The 15,979-nt window shown below is 69.2% G+C and overlaps 2 protein-coding genes and 1 long non-coding RNA gene across 3 annotated transcripts; all 3 read right to left on the bottom strand.

Moving 5' to 3' along the window:
- Positions 1-333: 333 nt before the first annotated feature.
- KHSRP (KH-type splicing regulatory protein) lies at positions 334-8,372 on the bottom strand. Its single transcript, XM_079332447.1, is given in 21 exon segments — positions 334-382; positions 929-1,089; positions 1,173-1,250; positions 1,431-1,622; positions 2,146-2,234; positions 2,310-2,422; positions 2,570-2,730; positions 3,216-3,318; positions 3,321-3,359; positions 3,972-4,072; positions 4,155-4,257; positions 4,744-4,842; positions 4,933-5,031; positions 5,180-5,351; positions 5,665-5,722; positions 5,804-5,875; positions 5,964-6,013; positions 6,321-6,360; positions 6,801-6,839; positions 6,957-7,065; positions 8,117-8,372. Coding segments are annotated over 21 exon segments (2,064 nt in total). The 5' UTR covers positions 8,294-8,372; the 3' UTR covers positions 334-373.
- Positions 8,373-9,587: 1,215 nt separating this feature from the next.
- LOC306815977 lies at positions 9,588-10,613 on the bottom strand. Its single transcript, XR_013777545.1, has 3 exons — positions 10,555-10,613; positions 9,959-10,104; positions 9,588-9,881 (listed from the first exon to the last, which is right to left on the bottom strand). It is a non-coding gene; the product is annotated as an uncharacterized lncRNA (long non-coding RNA).
- A 28-nt stretch (positions 10,614-10,641) lies between these two features.
- LOC306815968 (low-density lipoprotein receptor-like) lies at positions 10,642-15,792 on the bottom strand. The gene is made up of 11 exons (XM_079332460.1): positions 15,512-15,792; positions 13,876-14,478; positions 13,524-13,646; positions 13,120-13,242; positions 12,645-12,810; positions 12,153-12,371; positions 11,895-12,013; positions 11,282-11,421; positions 11,057-11,202; positions 10,841-10,984; positions 10,642-10,758 (listed from the first exon to the last, which is right to left on the bottom strand). Exons 1-10 carry the CDS (start codon positions 15,654-15,656, stop codon positions 10,861-10,863), a joined length of 1,908 nt encoding a protein of 635 aa, XP_079188586.1. The 5' UTR covers positions 15,657-15,792; the 3' UTR covers positions 10,642-10,758; positions 10,841-10,860.
- Between the last annotated feature and the right edge of the window lie 187 nt (positions 15,793-15,979).

The following is a 15,979-nucleotide window of genomic DNA, read 5'->3' as shown; positions in this document are numbered from 1 at the left end:
TTCTCCCCCCAGTTCCTCCTCACGAAGCCAGGCTGGTTTTTATTCCGTTTATTTGTGAAGTTAAAAACAAGCGGTAAAAAGTAAAAACTTTCAGCCTTCGGTGCTCGGAGTTTTCCAGACGCTCCGGAACGACACGGACACGGCGGGGGAGGGGCGGCCGGGGGACCCCCGGGGGGCTCGGGGGGGCTCGGGGGGAGGGGGTCCCCGGGGGGCGTCCTGGTGTCCCCACAAGGGGACAGGAGGGCTCGGGGGGGGTTTGTGGGGGTCCCCAGCAGCTCCCGGGAATGTTCGAGCGGCTCCGGGGGGGGGTCGGGGGTCGCTCGCCCCGTCCGGCCCAGCACGAGGGGGGGTCACCGGCGAGGGGGCGGCGGGGTCACTGAGCCTGCGGGGGAACGGCGTGCCGGGGGGGGCCACACCCGGGGGCTCGGGGCCCCGGGGGTCCCCAGGGGGGTTTGGGGGTCCCCAGGGGGAGTTTGGGGTCCCAGGAGGGGTTTGGGGGTCCCCAGGGGGAGTTTGGGGGTCCCCAGGGGGAGTTTGGGGGTCCCCAGGGGGAGTTTGGGGTCCCCAGGGGGGTTTGGGGGTCCCTCAGGGGGGGTTTTGAGGGTCCTCAGGGGGGGTTTGGGGTCCCCAGGGGGGGTTTGGGGTCCCCAGGGGGTCTCTGGGGGGTCCCAGGAGGGGTTTGGGGGTCCCTCATGGGGGGTTTGAGAGTCCCCAGGAGGGGTTTGGGGTCCCCAGGGAGTCCCCAGGGGGGGTTCCGGGTCCCCAGGGGGCTTTTTGAGGGTCCCTCAGAGCCCGGGGGGTTTCTATGGGCACCAGCCCTCCTGGGGGGGTCCTGGGGCAGCTCTGGGGGTCCCGGGGCAGTTTTGGGGGTCCCAGTGTCTCCCCGGTGGGTCCCGGGTCAGTTTTGGGGGTCCCGGTGGGCGCGTACCTGCTGTCCCTGCTGGGCGGGGGGCGGCGCGGGCCCGGCCCCCCCGGGGGTCTGCCCGTAGTAGGCCGCCTGCTGCCGGTAGTACTCGGCCCAGGCCGCGCTGTAGTCGGGCTGGGGGCCGGGGGGGGCCCCGGGGCCGCCCCCCGAGGCCACCTGAGCCGCTGGGGACGGGGGGGGGGGGCGGTGAGGGCGGGGGGCGCGCCCTGAGCCCCCCCGGGGGGGGGGGGAGGGGGTTTGGGGTTACCTTGTTTTTTGTAATATTCCTCCCAGGCCTTGGTGTAATCCTGCTGGGGGGGGGCCCCCGGCTGCTGCGGCTGCTGGCCTGGGGGGCAACAGGGGGGTCAGGGGGCAAAAAACAGGGGGCAGGGGGCACCAATGGGGCCCCAGGGGCAGGATTGGGGTCCCAGGGGCAGCTCTGTCTCTCCTGGTGGCATTTTGGCTGCCAGGACCCCCCGCCCCGCACCGAGGGTGATTTTGGGGACCCCCCGTCCCCCAAACCCACCTAGTTTCTTGTAGTACTCCTCCCAGGCCTTGGTGTAGTCGGGCTGCCCGGCGGGGGGTGGCTGGGGGGGCTCCCCCTGCACGGGGGGCGCGGCGGGCGGGGGCTGCGCGGGCACGGGCCCGGGGGGCTGCTGGTAGTAGTGCGAGTAGTAGGCGGCCCAGGCCGCGTTGGGGTCGGGGGCCGGCGCCTTGCCTGGGGGGGGTCCCACAGACAGGGGGTCACTTGGGGGGGCCCGGATTGGGGCTGAGCCCCCGGCAAAGCCAGAGACCCCCGAGCCCCCCCCGCAAAGCCAGGGACCCCCGAGCCCCCCCGGGAAAGCCAGGGACCCCCGAGCCCTCCCCCGCAAAGCCAGGGACCCCCGAGCCCCCCCCCCGGGAAAGCCAGGGACCCCCGAGCCCCCAGGGACCACCCCTCAGACTGGGACCCCCAGGGTGAGTGAGTGAGCGGTCTCTGGGTTCAGGGATGCCCAAAATGCCCAGGGTGAGTGGGGGGGGGTCTCCGGGTTCAGGGATCCCCCACAAGCCAAGCGGTCTCAGCTCAGGGTCTGACACCACCCCAAAGCCACACCAGGGAGCCCCAAAATTCCAGCTTGAGGCAGGGGAGCCCCCCAAAAGCGCAGAGCCCTAAACTCTGTGAGCACCCCCCAAAATCCCAGAGCACTCCCAGAACCAAGGGCCCCCCCAGAGCCCCCCAGCCGAGGGGTCGCGGTACTCACTGGGGTCGTGGGGGGCTGGCGGCTGCCACTGGGGGTACGTGTTGCCCCAGCCCTGGGGGGGGTACTGGTGGGGGGGCGGCCCCCCCGGGCTGCGGAAAGGGGGAGTCAGGGGGGTGGGATTCGGGGGGACGCCCCCAGAACCCGCCCCCAGAACGGGTACTCACTGCGGGGGGGCGCCGGGGGGACCCTGGTTGAAGGGCCCGGGGTTGAAGGGGCCCATGGGGCCGGCGGGGCCGGGGGGGCCCCCGGGGCCGGGGCCCACGGGGCACAGCGGGCCCTGGGGGCAGAAAGGGGGCTCAGGGGGGGCTGGGGGCGCCCAGCAGGGCCCGGGGGGGGCTGGGCAGCGCCACACGCTCCCCACCCAGGGGCGACCCCCAGAGCTCGGGAGGTTCTGGGGTTGGGGGGGAGTTTGGGGCGCCCCCACCTCAATCTTCTCCTCGATGAGCTGCTTGGCGTGGTCGATCTGCTGGGGGGTCCCGCGGATCACGAACAGTTTGAAGTTGGGGTCCCCGTTGGGGGGCAGCTGCCGCGAGATCTCCACGAACGCCCCCGTCTGCTGGTTGATGGCCTTGACGTTCTCCCCCCCTGCGCCCCGAAACCCCCGTCAGAGGGGGCGCCCCAAAACTGCCCCGGGAGCCCCAGCGCTCCCTGGGACCCCCCAAATCCTCCTGGGACCAGCAGAACCCTCCCGGGACCCCCCAAACCAACCCGGGACCCCCCAAAACCCTCCCTGGAGAACCCTGAAACCCTCTCAGGACCCCCAGACTCTTCCCAGGACCCCAAACCCCACTGGGAATCCCCAAACCCCAACGAGTGGACCCCTGCCCCCCCCCCCCCCCCCAGTGAGCACCCCCTCTATAAAGGAGCAAAAGGGATTTTGGGGGGTGAGGGGGTGGGTGGGATGTACCCAAAGGGGGCTTAGGGGGGGCTCAGGATTCTCAGCAGGAATTTGGGGGAGGATTTGAGGGGGTCTGTGATGTTTGGGGAGTGCAGATTTTGGGGGGCGTTCTGGAAGCTGGGGATGAACTGGGAGGTGCAGGGGGGTCCCGGGGGTGAAGCCCCCTCCTCACCTCTGCCGATGACGAGCCCACACTTGTGGGTGGGGATGGAGAAGGTCATCTCCCCCCCGGGGGGGCCCCAGCTGCCCTGGCCCCGGCCCCGGCCGCGCCCCCCCCCGGCGGCAGCCCCGGCCCGGGGGGTCCCGGGGGGCCACTCTGCAGAGAGGGGGGGGTCAGAAGGGGTGGGCACAGCCCCCGAAACAGGGGGACACACCCAAAACATCCCAGACCCCACAGAGCCCCTAAAAACCATCCTGGCCCTGAAACAGCCCCTGAACCCAAAACAGCCCCCAAAGAGCCCCTAAAAACCATCCTGACCCCAAAACAGCCCCCAAACCCAAACAGCCCCCAAAACATCCCAGCCCCAAAAGAGCTCCTGACTCTTCCCCAAAATAAAACCCCAAAAACCACTCCCAACCTTCCCCTGGAGCAACTCTTGTCACCCCCACAAGGTGCAGCCCCCTCCCCAGCTCTGTACCCTCAGACTCTGCAGCAGGTCGTGGATGATCCCCCCAGCCCCCTCCCCAGTTCTGTACCCTCAGGCTCTGCAGCAGGTCGTTGATGATCCCCCCAGCCCCCTCCCCAGCTCTGTACCCTCAGGCTCTGCAGCAGGTCGTTGATGATCCCCCCCGCCCCCTCCCCCGCTCTGTACCCTCAGGCTCTGCAGCAGGTCGTTGATGATCCCCCCAGCCCCCTCCCCAGCTCTGTACCCTCAGGCTCTGCAGCAGGTCGTTGATGATCCCCCCAGCCCCCTCCCCAGCTCTGTACCCTCAGGCTCTGCAGCAGGTCGTTGATGATCCTCGCCGCGTGCTCGCAGCGCTCGGGGGGTCCCATGATGTGGGCGATTTTCTCCGGCCCCGTCCCATCGTCTGTGTGGTTTTGGGGAGGGGGTCATGGTGGGGGTCACGGCCCCGGGTCCATGGGGAGGGGTCGGGAAGGGGCTCCCCAAACCTTGCTTGAACTGGATCCGCACCCCGGCGTCGTTCTGGATCTTTTTGATCATCTCCCCGCTGCGGCCGATGACGACCCCGACCGAGTGTCGCGGCACCGGCACCTGGGGAGGGGGCGGCTCTGAGGGGCTGCACCCCTCGGGAAAAGGCTTGGGCTGCACTGAGTCTCTTTTTTTGAGTGAAACATGGCGGGGTTTTAGATAGATTTAAGGTGGAAATGACAATTTTTGCCTCAAAACTGGCATTTTTCATGCTGAAGAACTGAGATTGTTTGACGGGAACAAAAGGATTTTTATTGGGGACAGGGTTTGTTAAAATGCAAAAGCAAAGAACGGTTTTTGAATGAAACTAAAACCTTCTAAAATGGAAAATCGGATTCCTTTGAAAAATATGAAAGTTTATGAACAAAGAATGATGAATTTGATCCGAAAAATGGGTTGAAACGTTGAGATTTTGGAATGAAAGACGGGATTTTCCTGTGACCAAGGGGGATTTTCCCGTGACCAAGAGGGATTGTGGGGTGGCCAAGGGGGATTCAGGGGTGGCCAAGGGGGCTCTGGGGTGACGGAGGGGCGTTTTTGGGCACTCACGTCGATGCCCCCGCCCAGGCGGGCGCCGTAGTCCGAGCGCTCCCCGAAGCCGCCCTGGTCGCGCTCCCGAAGGATGTCCAGCACCATCTCACAGGCTTGCTGGCAACAGGGGGTTTGGGGGGGTCACTTTGGTTTGGGGGGCTCCTTCAGGTGAGTCTGGGCTCAGTGCAGGCCCCTCCTTTGGCTCACCTGCACCTTGTAGGGCTCCCCGATGATCCGCAGGGGTTTGTCCACGTTGGTGTTTTGGGAACCGTCTTGGATCAGGATCATCTTCACCCCCGCCCGCTCCTGGGGGGCACCAGCACTGCTCAGCCCTGACCCCCCCAAAAACACCCCGGGACCCCCCAGAGCACCTCTGAGCGCTCCTCCCCCTTTCCCACCCCCATGGGAGAGCTCAACCCCCCCCAGAGCCCCCCCGGGGGTATCCCAGGGGCACCTGGAGCTGTTTGATGGTCTCCCCGCCCTTGCCGATGACCAGCCCCGCCTTCCCCGCCGGGATCATCAGCTCCTGCACGGTGCCGTTCTGCCCGTTGGCGGCGTCGGGGAAGGGTCCCGGGGGGCCCCCCCGGCCCCGGGACACGATATCGTCCAGCAGCGCCTTGGCCTTCCTGCGGAGGGGGCGGGGCTCACCGGGGGCATTTGGGGGGGTTTGGGGGGGTTTGGGAGGGGGCTGGAGCTGCACGGGGATGGGGGCGGGGCTAGAGGGTCATTGGGGTTTAGCATTGATTTAGGTTTGGAGAAGTCTGGGGAGACCTGGGCAGAATTTGGGGGGATTTGAGAGGTCACTGAGGGGGTGCGGGGCAGATCCAGGGGTTCCTGACAAGACTTTGGGGGTCACATGGCGGGTCTGGGGTCCCCAAGGGTTATCCTGGGGGTCCCTGAAGGGATTTTGGGGTTCCCGGGGGGGTTCACATCACTCACTGCACGGACTCCGGGGACCCCGTCAGGGACACGCTGCGCTCCGGCAACCCGCCGCTGTCTGGGGGGGCACGGGGGGGTCAGCGGGGTGCCCCCACACTCTGGGGGTCCCAGGAGGGATGGGGGCCTCAGCCCTCCGTACCTGGGGAGATCTGCACCTTGCACCCCGAATCCTGCTGGATCTTGTTGATCTGCTCCCCCCCGCGGCCGATGACTGCGGGGGGAGACACACGGGGGGGTTTGGGGGGGGCCCCGAGGCTCCCTGGGGGTCCCCGGGACCACCGAAGCCCCCCCAGACTCACTGAGGCCGACCATCCCGTCAGGCACCCGGTACTCCTCTGTCACCGTCGTCCTGGGGGTCACCAAGGGGTCATGGGGACCCCAAAACCCCCGTGAGCACCCCAAAACCCCCCAGGACCCACCAACACCCCCCCCTTGCTCCCCAAGGACATTTTAAAACCACCCCAGACCCCACAACAGTCACCAAAACCTTCGACTCCCCCTCCCAAGGACCCCCAAAACCTGCCCCAAACCCAACAGTGCTCCCCCATAATCCCTCAGATCCCAACAGCCTCCTCAGGAACGCCCCCCCCTCCCCCCAGACCCCCCAAAAGAGCCCCCTCCACCCCCAGCCCCCCAGAGCCCCTGGACCCCCATACCTGGCTGGGGGGTGGATGGGCCCCATCGGTGCCGGCAGCGCTGGGGGGGGAACCTGACCTGTCTTTTGGGGTCCCCCCCGATTTGGGGAGGGCCCCAACATCCCCCCAACAAACAAACAAACCCCCCCTCCCACCCCAAACCTCTCCCAGCCCCCAAACCCCTCCAAGAATCCCCCAAACCACCCCAAGGACTCCCTAAAAAACACCCGAAACCTTCCCCAGAGACCCCCAAAACACGACTAGGACCCCCAACCTCCCCCTGGACTCTCCCCAAACCTCCCCCAGGACCTCCTGGAAGCCCCCCAGGACACCCAGCGTCCCCTCTGGCCACCCCAGACTGCCCTGGAACCCCCAAATGCCCTTTGGGGACATCCTGGGACCCCTCAATCCTCTCTGGGACATCCCACAGCGTTCCCTCGTGGGACACCCCGGTGCTGGAGGAGCCCCCTGAGCCCCCCGGGACCCCCAAACCCCACTCACCTTCCCCCTGTGCTGCCAGCTTCTTGCTCTCAGGCTGGTCTGGGCAGGGGGAACAACGCTGCGTTAGGGACCCCCCAACTGTCCCCCCCAAGCTTTGGGAGCCCCCCCGCGGCCCGGGGGGCTCTCCCCGGGTTCGGGGGTCCCTGCCCAGCTCACCGCCATCCTCCAGCTGCCGTTTCTGCCCCCCGAAGCCCCCGAACTCGGGGGGGGGCGGGTTGTTGTTGGGCACCGGCGGCGCCGTGTCCCCCCCGATCTTGGCTGCAATCTGGGGGGGCAGGGAGGGGGTCACGGCAAAACCGGCCCCAAACCCCACCGGGGACTCCCCAAATCCCCCCATGCGACCCCAAACACCCACAGAGCCCCCCCAAATCACACAGGAGGTCCCAAAACGCCCCCAAGATGCTCCAAACCCTCCTCCAAAGCCTCCAGCAATTACCATTAAAAATGATCCCCCCGAAGCCACCCCGAGACCCCCAAACCCACCCAGGACCACCCGCAGCTCTCCAGGAGCCCCCCAAAGCAGCCACGAGCCCCGAAAGCCCCGCAGGCCCCCCAAGACCCCCCAAAAAACAATGAAACCCCCTCGAGAAGGCGCAAGGAACTCTCAAAGAAACACCGGGACACCCCCGAACCGGGACAGCCCCGAACCGGGACACCCCCAAACAGCACCCCCGAACCGGGACAGCCCCGAACCGGGACACTCGAACCGGGACACCCCCAAACCGGGCAGCCCCGAACCGGGACACCCCCGGACCGGGACACCCCCGAACAGCACCCCCGAACCGGGACAGCCCCGAACCGGGACACTCGAACCGGGACACCCGAAACAGCATCCCCGAACCGGGACACCCCCGAACAGCACCCCCGAACCGGGACACCCCCGGACCGGGACACCCCCGGACCGGGACACCCCCGAACGGGGACACCCCCGAGGCGCCTCCGCTAACGAGGGGTTAATTACGGTAATTACCGTAATTGCGGCGCCAAAGGGCGCGCGAGGCCCGGGGAGCGCCCGCGGCTCGCGGGAATTACGGTAAAATGCCGTAAGTCCCGTAATTGCGGGGCGGGAGCCGCCGGCACCGGGGGAACACCGGGGAGGGACGGGGGCTCCGCTGTGCTGGGGGCGGGGGCGGGAACGGGGGGGGAACGCGCGCTGGGGGTCCCGGGGGTGGAGGAGGGGCCACCTCCCCTCCCGCGACCCCCGGGGGGGCGGGGCCTTACGGGAACGTGGGGGCGGGGCCGCGGCGCCCCGGGGGGGGTCGCGGGGGGTCCCCGACCCCTCCCGCCGCCTCCCGCCGCCCCGCCGCGCCCCTCACCTGCCGCGCGCGTTGCACCGCGTCGGCGAAAGCGTCCTTGCGCCCCGTCCCGCCGCCGCCGCCGCCACCGCCGCCGCCGCCGCCCCCCGGGCCCCCCCCGGGCCCGGACGAGGGGGGGGCGGCGGGGGCGGCCCCGGGCTGGGGGGGCGGGGGCGGCGCGGGGCCGAACTCGGACATGGCGGAGGCGGCGACGGGCACGGGCCGCGCTCGCCTCGGGCCGCGCGGGGCACGCTGGGAGCGCGGCGGGGAGGCCCGCCCCCACCGGCGCCAGGCGGCCAATCGCCGCGCCGGAACGCTCCGAGTGACGGATTGGCTCGGCCAATCAGCGGCCGCGAGCGGCAAGCAGCGACCAATGGAAGAAGAGAAGACCACGGCGCGCAGCGATTGAGGCGTGTTGGCGAGACTGGCAGCCAGGCGGGCCAATGGAACCGCGGCGATTGGCCGCCGTGCGTGGGCGGGTCTGCGGGGCGCGCAGCCAATCGCGCTGCACGTCGCGCCTGGGCAGCCCCGCGAGACGCCGCGATTGGTCGAGGAAGCGGAAATCACGGGAACGGCGGGGCGAGGAGGGAATGACGTTGGCTACTACCAATGGCGTGCAGCGCGCTCTCCTCCCACCTGCGGTGCGCAGCAATTGGAGGATGCGGCTGACTGACAGGGAGCACAGCCAATGGAGCACGGGCAGGAGGAGGGGCGGAGCTTTCTTGGAATGACAGGCGCGGCAATCAATCGGCGGCGGGAAACGAGGTGGCCAATCACAGCCGGGGCCGGGGGTGGAGCGCGCTTGTCATCGCGCCCAGCCAATGGCGTGCGCTCTGCGCGCGCTGCGCCCAATCAGCATCCAGCCGCGGTTTTGGAGGGAAACGTCGCCCAATCAGCGCCCGCGCCGCAGAGGCGGGGCCGAGGCTGGGGCGCTCCGGGCCAATCGCGGGGCGGGAGCTTTCCCCGCGCCCCGCCCCGCGCCCCCAGGCCAACAGCTCCGAGATCAATAAATAAAACTTTATTGATGGGCCCCGCCCAGTTCCCGGGCCTCAGGCTGGGCGGAATTCACAGTGCTTTGGTAAAAAAAAACCCAAACTGCCCCAGGGGTCACCTGGGGCGCCAGGACAGACGCGAACAAGCACAGACAGCAGCGCACAGGGTGTCCAGCTGCGTCCAGCTGCGTCCAGGTGTGCACAGCCCCGTCCACATGTGCACAGGTGTGTCAGCGCCCATATCCAGGTGTGCGCAGCCCTTTCCACGTGTGCACAGGTGTGTCAGCGCTCATGTCCAGGTGTGTCCAGGTGTGCACAGGTGTGCACAGGTGTGTCTGCACCCATGTCCAGGTGTGTCCAGGTGTGCACAGGTGTGTCTGCACCCATGTCCAGGCATGTCCAGGTGTGTCCAGGTGTGCACAGGTGTGTCTGCGCCCATGTCCAGGCGTGTCCAGGTGTGTCCAGGTGTGCACAGGTGTGTCTGCGCCCATGTCCAGGCGTGTCCAGGTGTGCACAGGTGTGTCTGCGCTCATGTCCTCATGTCCAGGTGTGCCTGGGTGTTGACAGGTGTTCCCAGGTGTGTCTGGAGCCACGGCCGGACGCGCACAGCTATTCCCAGCTGTGCCCAGCTGTATCCAGGTGTCTGCCCAGGTGTGTCCACGCGCCGCAGCCGCTCCCAGGTGTGGCCGCCCCCAGCCCTGCTCTCAGCCCTGCAGTTTCCCCCCCAGGGGGCTCTCGGGGGTCTCGGCTCCCCCAGACCCTCAGGGCTCCTCGTCCTCCGACGTCAGCGGCCGCTGGGGGAGGAAAGGGGGATCAGCCGGGGGTCTCCCGTACCTGCCACCCCCCGCCTGTCCCCGCCCCCTGCACTCACCAGGGGGTCCCCGAGCCCCCCCCCGTCCCGGGGGTCCGCGGGCCCTTTCCGGAAGGCGGCGTTGCTGAAGCTGATGCTCCTGGTGCTGCGCCGGCGCCATTCCCGCCGCAGCGCCCGGCCCGCCGCGCCCACGCCCACCACCAGCCCTGCGGGCACCGGGGGGCTCGTGGGGGTCCCCAGAGCCGGGGCAGCCCCTCCCAGAGACCCCCAAGCTTCGGGACTGCATCCCCGAAATCTGCAACCCTCGACCCCAACGGCGCCCCCTGGGGACTGCAGGGATGGGACCCCCCCACACTCTTTGGGAACCCCCCCCCTACTTTGGGACCCACCGCCCACTTTGGGACTCCCCCCGGCCCACTTTGGGACCCACCCCCCACTTTGGGACCCCCACACACTTTGGGACCCCCCCCACTTTAGGACCCCCCATCCCGCCTCCTCCCGATTCCGCCTTCCCCCCATTTTGGGCCCCCCTCCAACTCTCCATTTTTGGCCTCTCTGTTTTGAAGCCACTCCCCCCCAGCCATTGCCCTCCCCTCCCCTTCGGGACCCCCCAGCCCCAAAATTTTGGCACCCCCCTGCCCCAGCCCGGGCCTTACCGAGGGGCAGCAGGACCCAGAGCGCCGTCATTCCTGGCCGAGCCCCCCCAGGGCCCCCGAGGTCACCTGTGGGGACGGGAGTGGCCTCTGGGTGTGGCCACTGGGTGTGGCCATTGGGTGTGGCCAGGGCGGGGCCGGTACCTGTCGAGGCGTTTCCCTCCCTGCTGAAGTTCCGGGTGAGGATCTCGGGGGTCCCGGGGGGCTCTGGGGGAATGTGGGAGGGTCACCTGGGCCAAGGTGAACCCGGGCAGGGTTTTGGGGGGCTCAGGGGGGTCTCAGGGGTTACCTGTGACACAGGTGTGCCCGTCACTGTCCAGGTGCTCCCCGTCGGGGCAGGTGCAGCTGAACCGGGGGGAGCCGGGCCCGCGGGCGGGGGAGGGGAGGCACAGGAAGGAGCAGAGACCCCCGGGACCCTCGCAGCGGTTGGGGCCTGCGGGAATTGGGGGTCAGCGGGGGTCCCGTGGCTGTTTTGGGGGTCCCAGGGGCATTTCGGGGAGTTTACCTGGGGGCTGCGTGCCCGGGTGCAGAATCACAACGGCCTCGGGGCTGAAAAGCTCCTGGGCCACCACCTGGGGGGTGGGCGAGCCCCCCCCCGAGCCCTGCAGCCAGCAGGGAGCCACGGTGGGGGTCGGTCCAGAAGGCCCAGTCCTGGGGGAGGGACGGGGGGCGTCAGAGGGGACACGAGGGGGACACTGGGGGGGGCACACGGGGGGCCCAGGGGTCTCACCTGGAACACGGCCAGGCCGAGGGGCTGCGCCAGGTGCTGGGGGTCCCTCAGGTGCGTCCGGCGGCCGCTCCCATCCAGGGCCACGCTGGACACGGTGTGGAGGCGGCCATCAGCCCAGTACAGGCGCTGGGAGGACTGGTCTGGGGGGCACAGAGGGGTCAGGGGGGCCACGGGGCTGGGGACAGGTGTGAGGAGAGGTGTGGGACAGGTGTGAGGAACATGGGGGGACAGGTGTGGGACAGGTGTGAGGAACATGGGGGGACAGGTGTGAGGAACATGGGGGGACAGGTATGGGGACAGGTGTGGGGACAGGTGTGGGACAGGTGTGAGGAACATGGGGGGACAGGTGTGGGGACAGGTGTGGGACAGGTGTGGGGAACATGGGGGGACAGGTGTGGGACAGGTGTGAGGAACATGGGGGGACAGGTATGGGGACAGGTGTGGGGACAGGTGTGGGACAGGTGTGAGGAACATGGGGGGACAGGTGTGGGGACAGGTGTGGGACAGGTGTGGGGAACATGGGGGGACAGGTGTGGGACAGGTGTGAGGAACATGGGGGGACAGGTGTGGGGACAGGTGTGGGACAGGTGTGGGACAGGTGTGGGACCCTCACCCAGCGCCAGCCCCTGGGGCCGCTCCACGTCCTCGGTCACCAGGGCCTTGGGGGGGGCTCCATCCTGGGCCCCCTGGGCGATGTGGGGGTGGGACCCCCAGTCTGACCAGTACAGGTACCTGAAGGACACCAGGGTCACCAGGGTCACCAATGCCACCGGTGTCCCCTGTCCCCCCCATGCGCCCCCACGACCCCCGTCCATCCCATTCCGTGTCACTGTCACCGCCGTGCCCCCCCAGCCCCCCCAGCCCCCCGTACCCGTTCAGGGGGTCCACCACCAGCGCCCAGGGCCGCGCGCGGGGGTCCCGGTGCAGCGTCCGGTGCCGCGTCCCCGCGGCGTCGCCAACGGCCACGCGGCCGGAGCCGGGCTCGGTCCAGTAGAGCAGCCGGTGGATCCAGTCGAGGGCGAGACCCCCGGGGGACCCCGGCCCTGGGACCACCGCCAGGGGCACGGCCGGGCCCGCGGCCAGGGGGGCTCTGGGGGCAGTGGGGTCAGAGGGGGGGTGATGGGGGGCGAGGGGGGGATTGGGGGGCACTGGGGGGTGATGGGGGGATTTGGGGGCACTGGGGTCACTGGGGGGTCACTGACCAGGGTCAGTGGGGGGAATTGGGGGGTGATGGGGGGATTTGGGTGCATCGAGAGGAATTTGGGGTCACTGGGGAGGATTTGGGGTCACTGGGGGGTCCTGGGGGGCACTGGGGAGGATTGGGGGTCACTGGGGGTCCTGGGGAGCCCGGGACACTCCTTACCTGTAGATGAGCCCCTCGCTTGGGTCCCCCCAGAACAGAGATCCCCCCTCAACGCCGACGTCCAGCGCAGCCACATGCTTGAGGGGCCCTCGCAGGATTTGGGGTTCAGGGCCCCCCAGCGCCAGCACCTGGTGCCTGGTGCTCACCAGGAGGGTCCCGGGGGGGCCTGGGGGCAGCACTGCGGTCACCCCCTGGCAGGAAGCCCCCCCAGCCCCCCAAAACCACTCATAATCCCCACACGGCCCCTCAAACCCCTGACACTCCCACACCCCCTGGACCCCCAAATTCCCCTTGACCCCCACCCGGGACCCCCCTTGCCCACCCACCCTCTGATCCCCAATCCCCCTGGGATCCCCCATTTCCCTCTCAGAGACCCCAGCACCCGTCCTGGGGCAGATCTGGGGGTGGCAGGGTTCCCCCGTGGGGGTTGGGGCATTTTGGGGGGGCTGCTGCCACATTTTGGGGGGTCACTCACCGCGACACGTGCGCCTGTCGGGGTCCAGGCTGAAGCCGGGGGGGCACAGGCACTCGAAGCCCACCCGCAGGTCCCGGCAGCCGTGGGAGCAGCCCCCGCCCCCCACCAGGCACTCGTTCACCCCTGGGGGGCACGAGGGGGGTCAGACTCCCCAAAATGCCCCCCCAGAAGCGGTGGGTACCCCCAAAGTCCTGGGGAGGTGGAGCTGGGGTATGGGGGGGGGTGGTGTAAAATCGGGGTCTGGGGGCTCAGGGAGGTTTTGGGATGGTCTGAGGGGTCTGGGGGTGTTTGGTGGGGTTGAGGGAGGGTTGGGGGTTTTGGGAGGATTTCGTTCTTTGGGCGGGAGGGGGGGAATTGGGGGGGTTTTGGGGGTTTCACGGGGCAGTTTTGGGGCCCCTCCTCACCGCACTCCTTGAGCGGCTCATCGGACCAGTCGCGACAGTGGCGCCGCCCGTCGCAGACCTGCGCTGTCGCGATACACTCCCCCGAGCGGCAGCGGAACCAGTGCGGGGCGGGGCACGACGAGGCTGGGCGGGGTCAGGAACCGAGATCGCCCCGAAACATCCCCAAAACTGCCCCAAAACTCCCCCGAAAGCTCCCCAACCCCTCAAAGTCCCCCAAACGCCCTCAAACCTCCGCAGACCCCCCGAAAAAACCCTCAGGCCCCCTGCGACCCTCCCCTTGACCCCCCAAACCCCTCTGAGCCTCCGGAAACACCCCCGAATCCCGCCAGACCCCCTGAACCCCTCCCCATACCGGCGGGACACTCCTCCTCGTCGTCACCGTCGCGACAGTCGGGGGTCCCGTCGCAGGCTCGGGCCGCGGGGATGCAGCTCCCATCGCGACAGCGGAGCTGCCCGGAGGGGCACGGGGGGGGGCGCGGCTGGGGGGGCGCAGGGGGGGGGTCAGCGGGGCTGCGACCCCCCGCACACCCCAAACCATCCCAGCGCCATCCATCCCCCTCCCGGCCCATCCCATGACACCCACCACAGCCCTCCTCGTCGGAGCTGTCGCGACAGTCGGGGGTCCCGTCGCAGCGCCACTGCCGGTGGACGCACTCGCCGGAGCCGCAGGGGAACTGCAGGGAGGGGCAGGCGCGGGGGGGCCGGGGGGTCCCGCACATCCCGGGATCCTCGTCGTGCCCGTCGCGACAGTCCGGGTCGCCGTCGCAGCGCCACAGCCACGGGATGCAGCTCCCGTCGCGACACTGATAGAAGGAGGCGGCGCAGGGCGGCGGGGGGCCGCAGCCCAGCTCGTCCCCCCCGTCGGGACAGTCCAGGTCCCCGTCGCAGGCGAAGGATCGCGACAGGCAGGAGCCGTCCCCGCAGCGCAGCTGGTCCGCGGCGCAGGGCGGGGGCGCTGGGGCGGCACAGATCCAGAACGCCCTTCAGAGGGGCCCAGAACACCCCCGGGAACCCCCAAACCCCCCAGGGACGAAAAATGTCCCCTGGGACTCCCGACCTCCCCCAGGTTCCCCCAGAACACCCCGGAGACCCTCGGAACCCTCCAGAACTCGGGGGGGAAACACTCCAGCCCGGAGGGAGACAAGAAGTGTTAATGCGGGGGGTCCCATTCTGGGGGTCCCGGCCCCATTTTCCAGTCCCATTTCGTGGGGTCTTGTCCCGTTTGGGAAGATCTGAGCCCCGTTTGGGCGGGTTTGAACTGCGCTTTGAGGGTTCCGCTCCGATGATCAAAGTCCCGATCCCGGTTTGGAGTTTGACCCCACTTCGGGGGCGTTGTGCTCCCACTTTGGGAGGTTCCGGTCACATTTTTGGCGAGTTTCAATCCCATTTTTGGGGTCCCGATAACACTTTTTGGGCTCCCGGTCCCATTTCGGAGGGTCCCGCTCCCATTTCGGAGGATCCCGCTCCCATTTTTCTCTGTTTTAGCCCCATTTTGGGGGGTCCCAATTTCCTGCCCGGCCCCACCCGGGCGCGCCCTCCCCGCGCGCCGCGCTCCGATTGGCTGGCGAAGGGCCCGCCCCCGCCGGTGGCCAGTCTGGGCTCGACCAATGGGAGCCGCGTCCGTCGCGGGGCGGGGCGGGCCGCGCGCGCTGATTGGTCCTACCCGCCCCGGGGGGCGGAGCCCCCCAGCCCGCGGGGCGGGGCGTGACACGTGAGGGGGCCCGGGGGGACCTTTGGGGTCACGGGCGAGCCCCAAACCCCAAAATCCGCCCCGATTTCCCCACCGTGGGACCCCCCACCACCCCGGTGACGGCGGGGACAAACCGCGCGCCGGGGGGCGCCCCCCGGTGTCCCCCCCGGTTTCCATCCCCCGGATTCCCGGTGCCCTCTCCCGCCCCAGCGTGGCTCTGGCCATGGGGGAGGGTCCCCCATCCCCTCGCCGACCCCCTCCGGCCCCCCAGAGCTCCCCCCCGGCCGCACTCCCCCACCTGCGCTCGGCGTGGTGGTCGCGGCCGCCGCTCCCAGGAGGAGCAGGAGGATCCCGGTAGTGCCGGCGCTTCCCGGTGTACGCGCGCTGCTCCCCGATCCGCTCCTGGCCGTTCCCGCTCTTGTCCCGGTGCTGCCGGGTCCCATCCCGGTGTTTCCCGGCTCCTTTCCGTCGGCTCCGGGCTCTGCCTTGGGCTTATCTCGGTTTTCTGACCGGGGTTCGTGTCCTGGAGCTGCGGGAGCGGCGCCGGGGCTCGGAGGGATCGGGGGGCTCGGTGCCGGTGCCGGTGCCGGTACCGGTCAGTCCCGGCGCGGATCCCGGTGCTCGTGCTGGCCCCGCTGCCGGTCCCGCTTCGTCCTGGCGTTCCCGGCGCCGCCGCCGCCCGTGGCCGCGGGTCCGGTCGGGCCCCATTTAACGGGCGGGGGGAGGAGCTCGGGGCGTTCAAAAAGGTGGAGGGTGGGTCGGAAAA

The sequence above is a fragment of the Erithacus rubecula genome (genome assembly GCF_903797595.1).
Source record: "Erithacus rubecula genome assembly, contig: scaffold_318_arrow_ctg1, whole genome shotgun sequence".
NCBI lineage: Eukaryota > Metazoa > Chordata > Aves > Passeriformes > Muscicapidae > Erithacus > Erithacus rubecula.
This window is presented reverse-complemented; position numbering and strand designations above follow the sequence as displayed.